Source organism: Anomaloglossus baeobatrachus, chromosome 3 (genome assembly GCF_048569485.1).
Source record: "Anomaloglossus baeobatrachus isolate aAnoBae1 chromosome 3, aAnoBae1.hap1, whole genome shotgun sequence".
Taxonomy (NCBI): domain Eukaryota; kingdom Metazoa; phylum Chordata; class Amphibia; order Anura; family Aromobatidae; genus Anomaloglossus; species Anomaloglossus baeobatrachus.
The window spans coordinates 119,069,506-119,083,800 of record NC_134355.1 but is presented as its reverse complement, the minus strand read 5'-3'; the positions used below and the strand labels follow the sequence as shown (position 1 = coordinate 119,083,800).

Sequence of the window (14,295 nt, the reverse complement as noted above, 5' to 3'; positions counted from 1 at the left end):
TGCGGCCCTCAACCTGACTGTGTGACCATTGAGTCCTGGCTCTTAGCGTCCTCAGGGTTGTCTCAAGATGTCATTGCCACTATGAGACAGGCCAGGAAACCAACGTCAGCCAAGATCTATCACAGAACTTGGAGGATCTTCTTAGCCTGGTGCTCTGAGAGGGGGTTCATCCCCTGGCCGTTTGCCTTACCCAGGTTTCTTTCCTTCCTTCAATCGGGATTGGACAAGGGTTTGTCTCTCGGCTCTCTCAAAGGTCAAGTCTCGGCGCTTTCCGTGTTTTTTCAAAAGCGTCTAGCCAGGCTTCCGCAGGTCCGCACGTTCCTGCAGGGAGTTTGCCACATAGTCCCACCTTACAAGCGTCGCCTGGAACCCTGGGATCTCAACATGGTTCTACGGGCTCTTCAAAAACCACCTTTTGAGCCGCTGCGGGATGTCTCTCTATCGCGTCTTTCGCAGAAGGTGGCATTTCTAGTGGCGGTTACTTCACTCCGTAGAGTGTCAGAGCTTGCAGCGCTGTCTTGCAAAGGCCCTTTCCTGGTATTTCACCAGGATAAGGTGGTTCTGCGTCTGGTCCCGGATTTTCTCCCTAAGGTGGTGTCCACTTTTCATCTCAATCAGGATATCTCCTTACCTTCATTTTGCCCTCATCCAATTCACCAATGTGAAAAGGATTTGCATTTGTTAGATCTAGTGAGAGCACTCCGGATCTACGTGTCTCGCACGGCGCCACTGCGCCGCTCTGATGCGCTCTTTGTCCTTGTCGCTGGCCAGCGTAAGGGGTCGCAGGCTTCCAAGTCAACCTTGGCTCGGTGGATCAAGGAACCGATTTTTGAAGCCTACCGTTCTTCTGGGCTTCCAATTCCTTCAGGGCTGAAAGCCCATTCTACCAGAGCCGTGGGTGCGTCCTGGGCATTGCGGCACCAGGCTACGGCTCAGCAGGTGTGTCAGGCGGCTACCTGGTCGAGTCTGCACACTTTCACGAAACACTATCAGGTGCATGCCTATGCTTCGGTAGATGCCAGCCTAGGTAGGCGAGTCCTTCAGGCGGCGGTTGCCCACCTGTAAGAGGGGGCCGTTGTTTCGGCTCTTTTTATCGAGGTATTCTTTTACCCACCCAGGGACTGCTTTTGGACGTCCCAATTGTCTGGTGGGTCTCCCAATGGAGCGACAAAGAAGAAGGGAATTTTGTTTACTTACCGTAAATTCCTTTTCTTCTAGCTCCTATTGGGAGACCCAGCACCCGCCCCTGTTCCCTTCGGGCTGTTTGTTCTTTTGTGTACACATGTTGTTCATGTTGAATTGTTCTTTTGGTTCATGGTTTCAGTTCTCCGAACATCCTTCGGATTGAATTTACCTTAGACCAATTTATAAGTTTCCTCCTTCCTGCTTTGGCACCAAAACTGATGGGCCCGTGATGCACGGGAGGGTGTATAGGCAGAGGGGAGGGGTTACACTTTTTAAAGTGTAATACTTTGTGTGGCCTCCGGAGGCAGTAGCTATACACCCAATTGTCTGGGTCTCCCAATAGGAGCTAGAAGAAAAGGAATTTACGGTAAGTAAACAAAATTCCCTTCTTTCTTACTGTTGACTCTGCAAAAACTCTTACTGTTGCTCTTATTCATTCTTGTCTGGACTATTGCAACTCTCTACTAATCGTTGTCACTCTTACTAAACACTCCCCTATCCAATCCATCCAAAGTGCAGCAGCCTGGACCATATTCCTCTCCAGCCGCTACACCGATGCCTGTATCCTGTGCCAGGTATTGCACTGGTTACTAATCCGCTACAGTCCATTAAAAACGTATCACTGTTACTCACAAAGCCCACAACAGTTTTGGACCGCCCTACATCTCTTCTCTCATCTCTATCACTCTACCTGTGTTCTCTGTTGAGCTAATGACCGAAGACAAACATCCTCAATAATCCAAACATCCCACTCCTATCTCCAAGACTTCGTACAAGCTGCGCCAATTCTCTGAAATGCACTATCCAGGACAATTCCATTAATTCCCATTTCCCACAGTTTTAAGTGTTCCCTAAAAATGCATTTCTTTAGACTGATCGATCTCCTCACCTTATTTTTGCCCTTACAATTTTTTTTTTCAAATTCTGGTCCCTTGTATCATCTGTTTACACATCCTCCATCCGCTTAATAGCCCTCTGTACCTGTACTTGTTACAACACTGGCCGGTACATGTAGCATAATATGAATCCCATATATATATATATATATATAATATTTGCCTTATTCTGTCTGACTGTGTCTTGCTCCAAAATGACGTCATTACAGTGACAACCGTCGCCACACTGCGCGCTAAAGAGCCTGCGACCAACGGCTCTGCTAACTGAACAGCCTGAACTACGGGCTGACAGGACGACGCCCGACACTTTTTTCCCCGCACCCGCGCGGAGCCCCGAATTCCCGGTGAGTGCTGCACCCCCGGGAGCCCACACCGGGAACCCAGCCGACACATTACAGCACTTGGCTCCACAACCCCCCCCCCCCCCCCCATATGTATACACTAAACGAACACACACACACACAGAGTCACCTGTCCCCAGCCATGCAGTCCCCGACACTGACGTCCTCAGCGCCATGGCCCCGCATACATTACCCGCAGGATGGGGGCACATGTCAGGATGGTGGCTGCACCACGATGGGGGCACATACCAGCAGTGGGCCACATCACAGCATCAGCATATTTTTTCTTAACTATACACTGTTCATGGCCTTTTTTCATTACAAGCCATGGACATCATTAAACATTAGACTCATCTATTAAAACTGTTCCTTCTGTTGTTTGTCATTTTAAAACCAATAATCAATTATAAGAATACTAAATTAAACCTAACCCATGCAGTCCATTCATTACCTTATTATGCAATCTGCTAACCTACATACACATTCTAGACTACCCGATACGTTAGAATCGGGCCACCTTCTAGTTTATTACATTGATGACTGGATCATACAATACAAGCACTTTTTATCATTTACCTATTGTGCCTCCCCTATTTCCTCCTAGATTGTAGCCTTGGGAGCAGGGCCTTCACTCCTGGATATCTGTTGAGTTGTGTAAGGCTATGTGTCCACGGTAGAATGTACCTGCGGACTTTTCTGCCTGAAAATCCGCGACTTTCGCGGCAAATCCGCACCCGCGGATTTGCCGCGGATTTTGATGTGGATTTTTTTTTTTTTTTTCCCATTCTATACCCAAATCCGCACCAAAATCCACAACAAACAATTGACATGCTGCAGATTTTTCCGCATCAAAATCCGTGGCAAATCCGCAGCGGAAAAATCCGCAGCATGGACACAGCATTTCCAAAATGCCATTGAAATGGCTTGGAAGTGCCGCTGCTGCAGATTTTCGGCAAATCCGCGGCAAAATCCGCGGTAAATCCGCAGCGTGGTCACATAGCCTTACTCTGTAATGTCTGACATTGTCTGTACATGTCCCCTTTGAATTGTAAAGTGCTATGGAATATGTTGGCACTATAGCAATAAACATTATTATTAACAATTACATTATATGTCACTGGATTAAATTTTCATTTCTTGGACTTTTCGTAAAAAATAATCTGGGTCCAATACTCTGCTTGCCTGGACTTAAATCACTAATTTGTTTTCTTGATTGCTTCACCTTTTTTGTTTTACAGGCTGATTGTGGACTTCTAGTAATTGCTTATAAAGATGGCTCCCCTGCTCATGCCCATTTTATGGACTCTGAAGTATGTTTGCACTACTGGGATAAATGGCTTTTACGACTAGAAGATTTCAGAGAGAAAAAAGAGAAACAATAACATAACTGTACGGAACATGTGCTGTCACTGTTATACATCATAATCTTTTAATTCCTCATATTGGACAAGAATTCAGTATCTGAGAAAGAACGTGCTGCTCCATATATCAATTGGTCATTACGATAATATCCTGATCATGGTTTTTGTAAAGATTGATTTGAGGACAATTAATAATCAATTGTAATGATATTCCTAACTTTTAGTAATCCTACTTGTTAATTTGTTGGTTACATATTTTTATACAATAAAATAGCCATTCTTTTAGGTGAATATGAGGTTATCCTTCCAGTGTAAGTTTCCACTATCATCGCATATTACTATATATTTTCGTTGCAACATAGATCGTATGCTGAAACATCTATCTATGGGTGCAAAAAAAACCTGACAGCACAAGGACCATCCTAGTGGCGTGTGTGCGTGCATATCTATATATATAATTGCCTTATTCTGTCTGTCTGTCTGTCTGTCTGTCTGTCTGTCATGCTCCGAAATTGTGTCCTTACGGTGACACAAAGCTGATTGGCCGCTGGGCTCGCCATGGCCCCGCCCCCCCACACGGATTGGCCTCTCGCCCCGGCTCTCTGCAGGCCCCGCCCCCTCACGCAATGCACGCTCGCTGTGGCCCAACTGACACGGGGCTCCGATTCCCAGGTGAGTACACACACACATCAGATCACACTCACTCTCACACTCACTCTCACACACACCTCACACACTCACAACATGCTGGGATATCGCTTGCTTCTACACCGGCTCCGTCAGGATCCCGGCAGCGCCAGACATAACCTTGCGATGCTGGGATCTTAACGGAGGCCGTGAAAGCTGGTAACCATTATACACATCGGGTAACTAAGGTCCCTTAGTTACCCGATGTGTATCATAGTTACCAGTGTACACCGGCTCACAGTCACTCTCACACACACCGCACACACACATCACATCGCATCCACACATCAAGGTCCTGCAGCTGCAGAACATACATAACATAACAGCACACACACACACACACACACACACACACAAATCAGATCACACTCACTCACATACACACATCACATCGCATCCAAATACTCACAACATCCTGGGATATCGCTTGCTTCTCGGCGGCGATATTGTGCTGTGAGCTTCCAGGACCTGACGGAGGATCACATGGCCAGAAGCATGTGATATCCCCGGATGTTGTGAGTATCAGCGCGTATGTGCAATATCGTCAGTGTCTGTGTGTGTGAGTGTATGCGATCGGGTGTGTGTGTGAGTGTATGCGATCGGGTGTGTGTGTGAGTGTATGCGATCGGGTGTGTGTGTGAGTGTATGCGATCGGGTGTGTGTGTGAGTGTATGCGATCGGGTGTGTGTGTGAGTGGATGCGATCGGTTGTGTGTGTGAGTGGATGCGATCGGTTGTGTGTGTGAGTGGATGCGATCGGTTGTGTGGGTGAGTGGATGCGATCGGTTGTGTGGGTGAGTGGATGCGATCGGGTGTGGGTGAGTGTCGGCAGAGGAGCACGGCGTGCTGGAGGAGGCTGGGAGCAGAGAGGCTGATCTTGGGGAAGGCTGGGAGGGGGGGGCTGATGCTGAGGGAGGCTGGAAGGAGAGAGGCTGAGCAAACGTGCTCCATCCGCCATACTGCGCACTCCCCATCGTGCTGCATCCCCCATGCTGCGCACTCCCAAACGTGGTCCATCCGCCATGCTGCGCACTCCCAAACGTGGTCCATCCGCCATGCTGCGCACTCCCAAACGTGGTCCATCCGCCATGCTGCGCACTCCCAAACGTGCTCCATCCGCCATGCTGCGCACTCCCAAACGTGCTCCATCCGCCATACTGCGCACTCCCCATCGTGCACCATCCGGCATGCTGCGCACTCCTAAGCGGATGGAGCATGATGGGGGGTGCGCAGCATGGCGGATGGAGCACGTTTGGGAGTGCGCAGCATGGCGGATGGAGCACGTTTGGGAGTGCGCAGCATGGCGGATGGAGCACGTTTGGGAGTGCGCAGCATGACGGATGGAGCACGTTTGGGAGTGCGCAGCATGACGGATGGAGCATGTTTGGGAGTGCGCAGCATGCCGGATGGTGCACGATGGGGAGTGCGCAGTATGGCGGATGGAGCACGTTTGGGAGTGCGCAGTATGGCGGTTGGAGCACGTTTCGGAGTGCGCAGCATGGCGGATGGAGCACGTTTGGGAGTGCGCAGCATGGCGGATGGACCACGTTTGGGAGCGCGCAGCATGGCGGATGGAGCACGTTTGGGAGTGCGCAGCATGGCGGATGGAGCACGTTTGGAAGTGCGCAGCATGGCGGATGGAGCACGTTTGGGAGTGCGCAGCATGGCGGATGGAGCACGTTTGGGAGTGTGCAGCATGGCGGATAGAGCACGATGGGGAGTGCACAGTATGGCGGATGGAGCACGTTTGGGAGTGCACAGTATGGCGGATGGAGCACGTTTGGGAGTGCGCAGTATGGCGGATGGAGCACGTTTCGGAGTGCGCAGCATGGCGGATGGAGCACGTTTGGGAGTGCGCAGCATGGCGGATGGACCACGTTTGGGAGCGCGCAGCATGGCGGATGGAGCACGTTTGGGAGTGCGCAGCATGGCGGATGGAGCACGTTTGGAAGTGCGCAGCATGGCGGATGGAGCACGTTTGGGAGTGCGCAGCATGGCGGATGGAGCACGTTTGGGAGTGCGCAGCATGCCGGATGGTGCACGTTTGGAAGTGCGCAGCATGGCGGATGGAGCACGTTTGGGAGTGCGCAGCATGGCGGATGGTGCACGATGGGGAGTGCGCAGTATGGCGGATGGAGCACGATGGGGAGTGCGCAGTATGGCGGATGGAGCACGTTTGGGAGTGCGCAGCATGGCGGATGGAGCACGTTTGGGAGTGCGCAGCATGGCGGATGGACCACGTTTGGGAGTGCGCAGCATGGCGGATGGAGCACGTTTGGGAGTGCGCAGCATGGCGGATGGAGCACGTTTGGGAGTGCGCAGCATGGCGGGTGGAGCACGTTTGGGAGTGCGCAGCATGGCGGATGGAGCATGATAGGGGGTGCGCAGCATGGCGGATGGAGCACGTTTGGGAGTGCGCAGCATGGCGGATGGAGCACGTTTGGGAGTGTGCAGCATGGCGGATAGAGCACGATGGGGAGTGCGCAGCATGGCGGATGGAGCACGTTTGGGAGTGCGCAGCATGGGGGATGCAGCACGATGGGGAGTGCGCAGTATGGCGGATGGAGCACGTTTGGGAGTGCGCAGCATGGCGGATGGAGCACGTTTGGGAGTGCGCAGCATGGGGGATGCAGCACGATGGGGAGTGCGCAGTATGGCGGATGGAGCACGTTTGGGAGTGCGCAGCATGGCGGATGGACCACGTTTGGGAGTGCGCAGCATGGCGGATGGAGCACGTTTGGGAGTGCGCAGCATGGGGGATGCAGCACGATGGGGGGTGCGCAGCATGGGGGATGGAGCACGATGGGAGGTGCACACCTCCCCCCAACACACACACACACGCGCACTGCACAACACACACACACTAGGAATCACAAACAACGCCCTACACAGACACCCACACACACAGACAACGCTGCACACACAAATATACGCACATACTGCACAACACACACATTGCTCAAAACATACCTCCCCCCAAAACACACCACACCCACACAAACCGCACAACAGACACACACACACAACGCTACAGACACACAGCGCTCCACAAACAACGCAACACACGCAACACACATACAACACCGCTCTCACCCCCCGCGACACTCAGAACATGTACAGCGCCCTACACAAACACTTGGTAACTACACACAACAACATCTATATATATAACAAAAATCATACATGAACTACACAATACGTAAATTCTAGAATACCCGATGCGTAGAATCGGGCCACCTTCTAGTAATATATAACACGTCAGTGTGAGGGAACCTTAACTGACATCTGCAGGTTCCTCTGAGCTCCATCTCACAGGCAGAGTGTTGCTGGATTGTTGCAATACAGCAGAGCTGTGAGAGCTGCAGCTTCTAATGTGTTTGTAAGAAGACAGTTCAGTTCTACTGTTCTGTGTTAGTTACATGTCTCACACTGATAACTTAACCTTTTTGATAAAAAAATAATCTCTGTAGGCAGATTCTCATGCAGATCAGTGTCCTGCCCATATCCTGGAACCAATCATCTACATATAAGAAAAATGTGGATTTCCCTAGAATTACATATATGAAGGTATCATTTATTCAGTTTCCTATAACTTACATGCCCATATGGACTGTTTAGGAGCGTTGATCCGACTGAAATATTCCCTTTATGTATGTGAATACATTACCGGAGAGAAACATAACGAAATATCCTTCACGATATTTATAGTAAAGGAGTTATCTGGAAGTAGGTCATTTTTATCAAACAGTTGAAGGGGCAGACACTTGGCACCTTCAGGGATCAACTATTATTAACTCTGGTGGTAACAGCTAGTGCCAGGTACTACAGATCAGCTCCTATACACTTGGTAAGCATAGGTCATCAATAACAAATGACTGGTCAATCTCTTTAACCCCTTAACAATTGGCACTATTCCTTTTCACAACGACTGTTGAGGGCGACTGTTGTTACATCTCCTCGGGCTTCTCCTGGGGAACAGCTGACTCTAAAATAAGAAGTTCAGGATTTAGTGAAGAAGTCTGTCCTCTTGGAGATCCCGATGCAAGACATCGGGAGGTGATTTTATTTCCCTCTCTTCTTGATTAAAAAAAAAAAAAGCTGAACAGGTCATTCTGGACAATGATAAACTTGAAACGCCTGAACAGATTCCTAAAGATCAAGACATTCAAAATGGAGCCCATGAGATGCTGTTCTCAGGCTGTTACTGGATCTGAAGGACACATACTATCATGTGCCAATACACCCGGATTATCATAAGTTCCTCAGGGTAGCCTTAACTGTAGAGGGGAAAATGACACTTCCAGTAGAGAGCCCTTCCCTTCGGGCTGGCAGTAGCACCTCAGATTTTTAAAATGGGAATAGCAGAAGTGAGCGCTCAATTGAGAGAAAAGGAGACTCTTAGGATATGTGCGCACTAGGCGTTTTTTTCACGTGTTTTTATGTGCGTTTTTGTCTCAAAACGCACCCGCGGCTAAAAAAAACCGCGACAAACGCATACGTTTTTACCGCGATTTGGTGCGTTTTTTTGCTGCGTTTTTGCTCACTGCGTTTTTAATCAGTGCACAATGCCATTAAAGATTGTTGATGAAAAAAAAAAAAGGTCTGATGTCATTTCCTTCTTCAAAATGTTCATTGTATGCAGGAGAGCAGACAGCTGCAGAACTAGTGTATGCAGGAGAGCAGACAGCAGCTGCAGAACTACAAGGCTCAGCATCCTCCATCCAGGACTGTATGCAGGAGTTTTTTGCCCAAAAAGAAAAAAAATTACATGGGCTTCGCTGTATGGGCAGGCTGCCCCCAATCCCCAGCTGCCTATTTGTACCCGGCTGGGAATCAAAAATATAGGGAAGCCCCTTTTTTTTTTTATTTCATGAATTTCAAGAAATAATTTAAAAAAAAATGACAGGCTTCGCCCAATTTTTGAGTCCAGCCAGGTACAACTAGGCAGCTGGGGATTGGAATCCGCAGTGCAGAGTGCCCAAGCTTTCTGGGCACCCCCGCTGCGAATTGCAGTCCGCAGCCGCCCCAGAAAATGGCGCTTGCATAGAAGCGCCATCTTCTGGCGCTGTATCCAACTCTTCCAGCTACCCTGGTGACTGTGGCTCGCTGGGTAATAATGGAGTTAGGGCTAGCTGTATATTATCAGCTGGCCCTAAGCCCAAAATTCATTGTGTCACGCCAATATTAGACATGGCCACCATGAATTTCTAGTAATGATAAAAAAAAAACGCAACACACAGAAAAATATTTTTATTAGAAATAAAACACAACACAATTAGTGACTCCATCTTTATTGAAATAAAGAACCCCCCTCCGCAGTAATCCTGGGTACTGCGCCATCCAATCCGGATCCAATATCATCTGATCGGTTTGCTGGAAGGCAAAGCAATCAGATGATGTGTCAGGTTCTAGGGGCTGAAGCGCATCACACATCAGCTGATTGTATAAAAGCTGATTATACAATCAGCTGAAGCATCAGTGCAAAAAAAAATAAATAAATAAATACTCACGTCTGTGCTGATTACCGGCAGCTCCTGGAGCGATCGGATGAGAGTCTGATCCTGTCCCATCGCTGCAGGAGCTGCCGGTAATCAGCTGATTAAGTCTCCTGACAGCAGGATCAGCTGATAGCCGGCCGGGCGCGAAAAAGCCAGCAACACCGCGAGAATTATGATCAGCTGATGCGTCAGGTGACTGCATCAGGTGATCCACCGCCAGGTCCTGCAAGCTTCGTACGTGCCCCGGGGAGACTGCACACAGCCAAAGCGGCGGTACCGGGACAGGAGCTGGGAGCGGGCATGGCATCGGGACCCTGCAGACAGGTGAGTATATATGACTTTTTTTTTTTTTCTACTGTTCACTTTTGTTTTCGCCGCTGCCTCCACCTCCCGCCCAGACATGGCGCCGCACAGAGCTGACAAGGCACCGGGCGGGTTGTGGACGCAGCGGTGACGGTACCAGGAGGATTCCTGCTTCTGTGTTTACCAACAGAAGGAATCCTCTTCCTGTACACGTCACTTTACTGCCCACCCCTTGCGTTTATAGCTGCGTTTTTAGTCATAGAAACGCAGCTATATGCGTTTTTCATTGCGTTGTTGAACATCTCATTGAACTCAATGGGTGAAAAACGCAGAAATAATTGACATGCTGCATTTTTGTGGTCACCACAAAAACGCAGCTACAAAAAAACGCTGTGTGCGGACAGCACTTCTGAAAACCCATAGACATTGCTGGGGAAGCAATGTCACTGCGTTTTCAGCACAAAAACGCCTAGTGCGCACAAGGCCCTAGCTGGATGACTTTCTGATCACAGGCAGTTCAACCTATACATCCAGCTACAAGGTGTCTGTGCCACTTTAGAAAACCTAGGTTTGACTATTAAATCTGAAAGAAAAAAAAAAATCAAAGCTATAGCCACTAAGAGTTCAGGTGTCTCTGGGCCTTGTGCTAGACTCCAGGAGTCATCAAAATAGAGAAAGTACACCGAAGCGATGAAGATTCCCACTATGTCCCTCAGGCTGGACTCACACGAGCACATGGCATCCGATGTGACATGCTAATGACCCCCAGCTCAGGCTCTGCTGCCGAGTGTGAGCAGAGTGTCATGCGACAGCTGTGAAGCTGAGGGCGGGCACTGTGGAGGAGAGGGAGGGGTTAATTTCCTCCCTCCCCCCCCCTCCCCCTCCCCCATCTCCTCCATTGTCAGCGTGTGCATATATCGCACTGCTCTGGGATAACATCAGAGTGCAGTCTGATGTATCTCTCGCATCCATTCACTTGAATCGGTGCGAGGGATACCGCTTTAGCAGAAAATCACAGCATGCTGCTACTTTTCTTGCATCCAGAATCTGAATGCGAGAAAAGCTGACCAACTGCTGTTCCTCATTGACTAACATTGGTCAGAGTGAAATGCCAGATTTTCTCGCATTGCACTCGTCCGATTTTCACGCTCGTGTGAGTTTGCCCTCAGGAGCGCTATGTCACTACTGGGTTTCTTGACCTTGTTGTAGTGAAAATTTTTGGGAAATTTTGTGGAAAAAAAATAAAAAGTTGGCTGTGTCACCTTTTCAAAGATTTCTAAAGTTTTACATTTTTGGGATACGTGCTATGTGAGGGCTTGTTTTTTGTGCCCTGAACTGACGTTTTTACTGTTACCTTTTGGGGATTACACACACATATTATATATATTGTTATGGACAGATTGCTTGTTACTGCTTTTATTGCAGTGTTGGGGTGGCCAATAAATGTATTTGCTTTGATTTTTTTTTTTTTTTCCTCAGTACTTGGTTTACAGCTTGGGTAAATTTTATAGTTTGCTAAAATGGACTTTTGCAAACACAGCAATTTCCAAAAAATTTTTTTTTTTTTTTTTTTTTTATTGCTTTATTTTTAATGGAGTAAAAGGGGATTGATTTCAAGGTTTTTTTTTTCTTTTTCATTTTTAACTTTTTGCCACTTTTTACTGCATTACTTAATCCCCTTAGGCAACTTGAACTTGCGATAATCTGATTACTTGTACTATACATAGCAGTACTAATGCACTGTTATGTATAGGAAAAAAATCTCAGTCTTCAACGAAACCCAGCTAACGTTGGCTTTCATAGGAGAATCAACATGATAAGCACAGATCTTCAGCAGACCCCGGCTGTTATGGTAATCCACTGGTGCCTCGTAATCACGTCACAGTGATATTTAACATTTTAATAGCTGCAAGCACTGCCACAGCTGTTTGATGCAGCAATCATCTGCCTCTAAGTCAGCGACCCCACACATGATGTAAGTGTATGTCTTATTTTCTGGAAGGGTTTACATTGGAGAGTCGAACGTGTAAACATCTCGTGTGTGAGAGTTCTTTTGCGCTTTGCCGCCAGACATATTTTTGGGAATCTGCAGGAGAAAAGTAATCTGTGAATGTACAGGATTGCATAGACTAGCAACATCACCTGTTCAATTGGGAGAATCAAGCTGGCCAGTATTCAGAACAAGCCTGAAGTTGTCTTCCTTCTCACCACGTCTTTCTGTCAGCGATGCCGTGTCCTCAAGTAGTACCTTGTCAATATCATCATCGTTGTCCACCACTGCTACTTGTCGCACTTCCATTCCTCCATTGCACCACCAGATATCTATTCCTGATTGTGTTAAGGAAGCATGTGTGCACTCCCAGTCATCCACTACCCTGACTTTTCTCTAGGGACCATATTGGTTTACTGAACTCATGCTATTAGAAATAAATAGAGCAATTGCTTTTATAATTTTATAACTTAAGTATGATTAAATTGGATCCACTGAGATATTTCTACTGCTCAGTATTTAACTGTTAAACCAATACATTTTGAATGTAGAGTGAAAGTGTAATGACAAACTAGCAATTGTGCTTCTTTACTAGTCTCCAATATACAGTGTGTCCACCGCCATTAACATGAGAACAGCGGCAGCTATAGGAATAGAAGTGGTGTCTAGGCATAGTAAAGCAGCCATGTGCTACGCAATGAAACCACCTATAGCGCCACCTGGTGGAAAACAACTGAGTTAGCATTTTTATCTCAAACGGAATGAGAGAGAAAAAAAATGAATTACAAAGTTGTAGGGCATCATCAATTCAATACGAATCGACACCTTACATACAGAAATGCTATGATTAGAACGTGTAAAACTCACAAGGCTACGGATGTGAAGCGATACCTCATGGAGACCTTCCTACAAGTCATTGGCTATGGTGGCTGCGTGGAGTGGCCTCCACGCTCACTTGACCTAACCCCATTGGACTTCTTTCTGTGAGGTCACATCAAACGGCAGGTGTATGCGACTCTTCCACCAACATTGCAGGACCTACGACGACGTATCACAGATGCTTGTGCAAACGTGTCACCATATTGCACAACGTGCAGCAAGATACAGTATGCTGTCCAGAGTCCAGATGTGCATTGCAGCTGATGGTGGCCACTTTGAGCATCAAAATTAAATGAGCCCTATATGCGGGACCAGCATTCAATGTTTCGGGGGGGGGGGGTGGTCATGGGTTTTATATCGTAGCATTTCTGTATGCAAGGTGTCGATTCGTATTGAATTGATGATGCCCTACAACTTTGTAATTCACTTTTTTTCTCTATCTTGTTCCGTTTGAGATAAAAATGCTAACTCCGTTGTTTTCCACCAGGTGGCGCTATAGGTGGTTTCATTGTGTAATGCATGGCTACTTTACTATACCTAGACACCACTTCTCTGCCTATAGCTGCTGGTGGTGGACAGGATATGGGTGGACAAACTGTATTCATTTACATGATTTTCAATTGAAACAGGTTAATTATTACTAGAGTATACCTTATATACTCGAGAATAAGCTGAGTTTTCAACCCATTTTTTATGCTGAAAATGCATTCTCTGGCTTATATTTGAGTGAGGGTCCCACAAAAAATATTCTCACCTGTCTTCTGTTCCCGCAGTATCCTCTTACAGACCCCTCAGTGATTGCGGCTGGTGTAGGAGCCCCCACTGTTGTAGTCAGCGCTTTATTTACTTCAGTTGAATGATTTGCAGCGCTGCAAAGCATTCAACTGAAGTAAAGCACAGACGACAACAGCGGCGGGCCCGTGTACCGGCTATGATCACAGAGGGGTCTGTGTGCTTGCGGTCCGCAAAAAGCAAGTAAGAGGACACAGCGGGAACGGAGGACAGGTGAGAATAACTGTGTGTGTGTGTGTGTGTGTGTGTGTGTGTGTGTGTGTGTGTGTGTATACAACGGTAGAATAGGAGACAAGAAGGGGGACCAGCAAGAGGACATTACTAGAGGGTTCATTACTACAGGGGGCATTCCTACCAGCAGGGC

General features: G+C 47.9%; 1 protein-coding gene across 1 annotated transcript in view; it reads left to right on the top strand.

The window, feature by feature from the left end:
- MGME1 (mitochondrial genome maintenance exonuclease 1) overlaps window positions 1–4,074 on the top strand; it is a 29,373-nt gene extending 25,299 nt beyond the window's left edge. Inside the window, exon 5 of the mRNA XM_075338108.1 lies at window positions 3,661–4,074. Within this exon, the coding sequence (XP_075194223.1) occupies window positions 3,661–3,804 (144 nt within the window). The 3' untranslated portion in view covers window positions 3,805–4,074. The remainder of the gene's footprint in view (window positions 1–3,660) is intronic.
- Window positions 4,075–14,295: the final 10,221 nt, after the last annotated feature.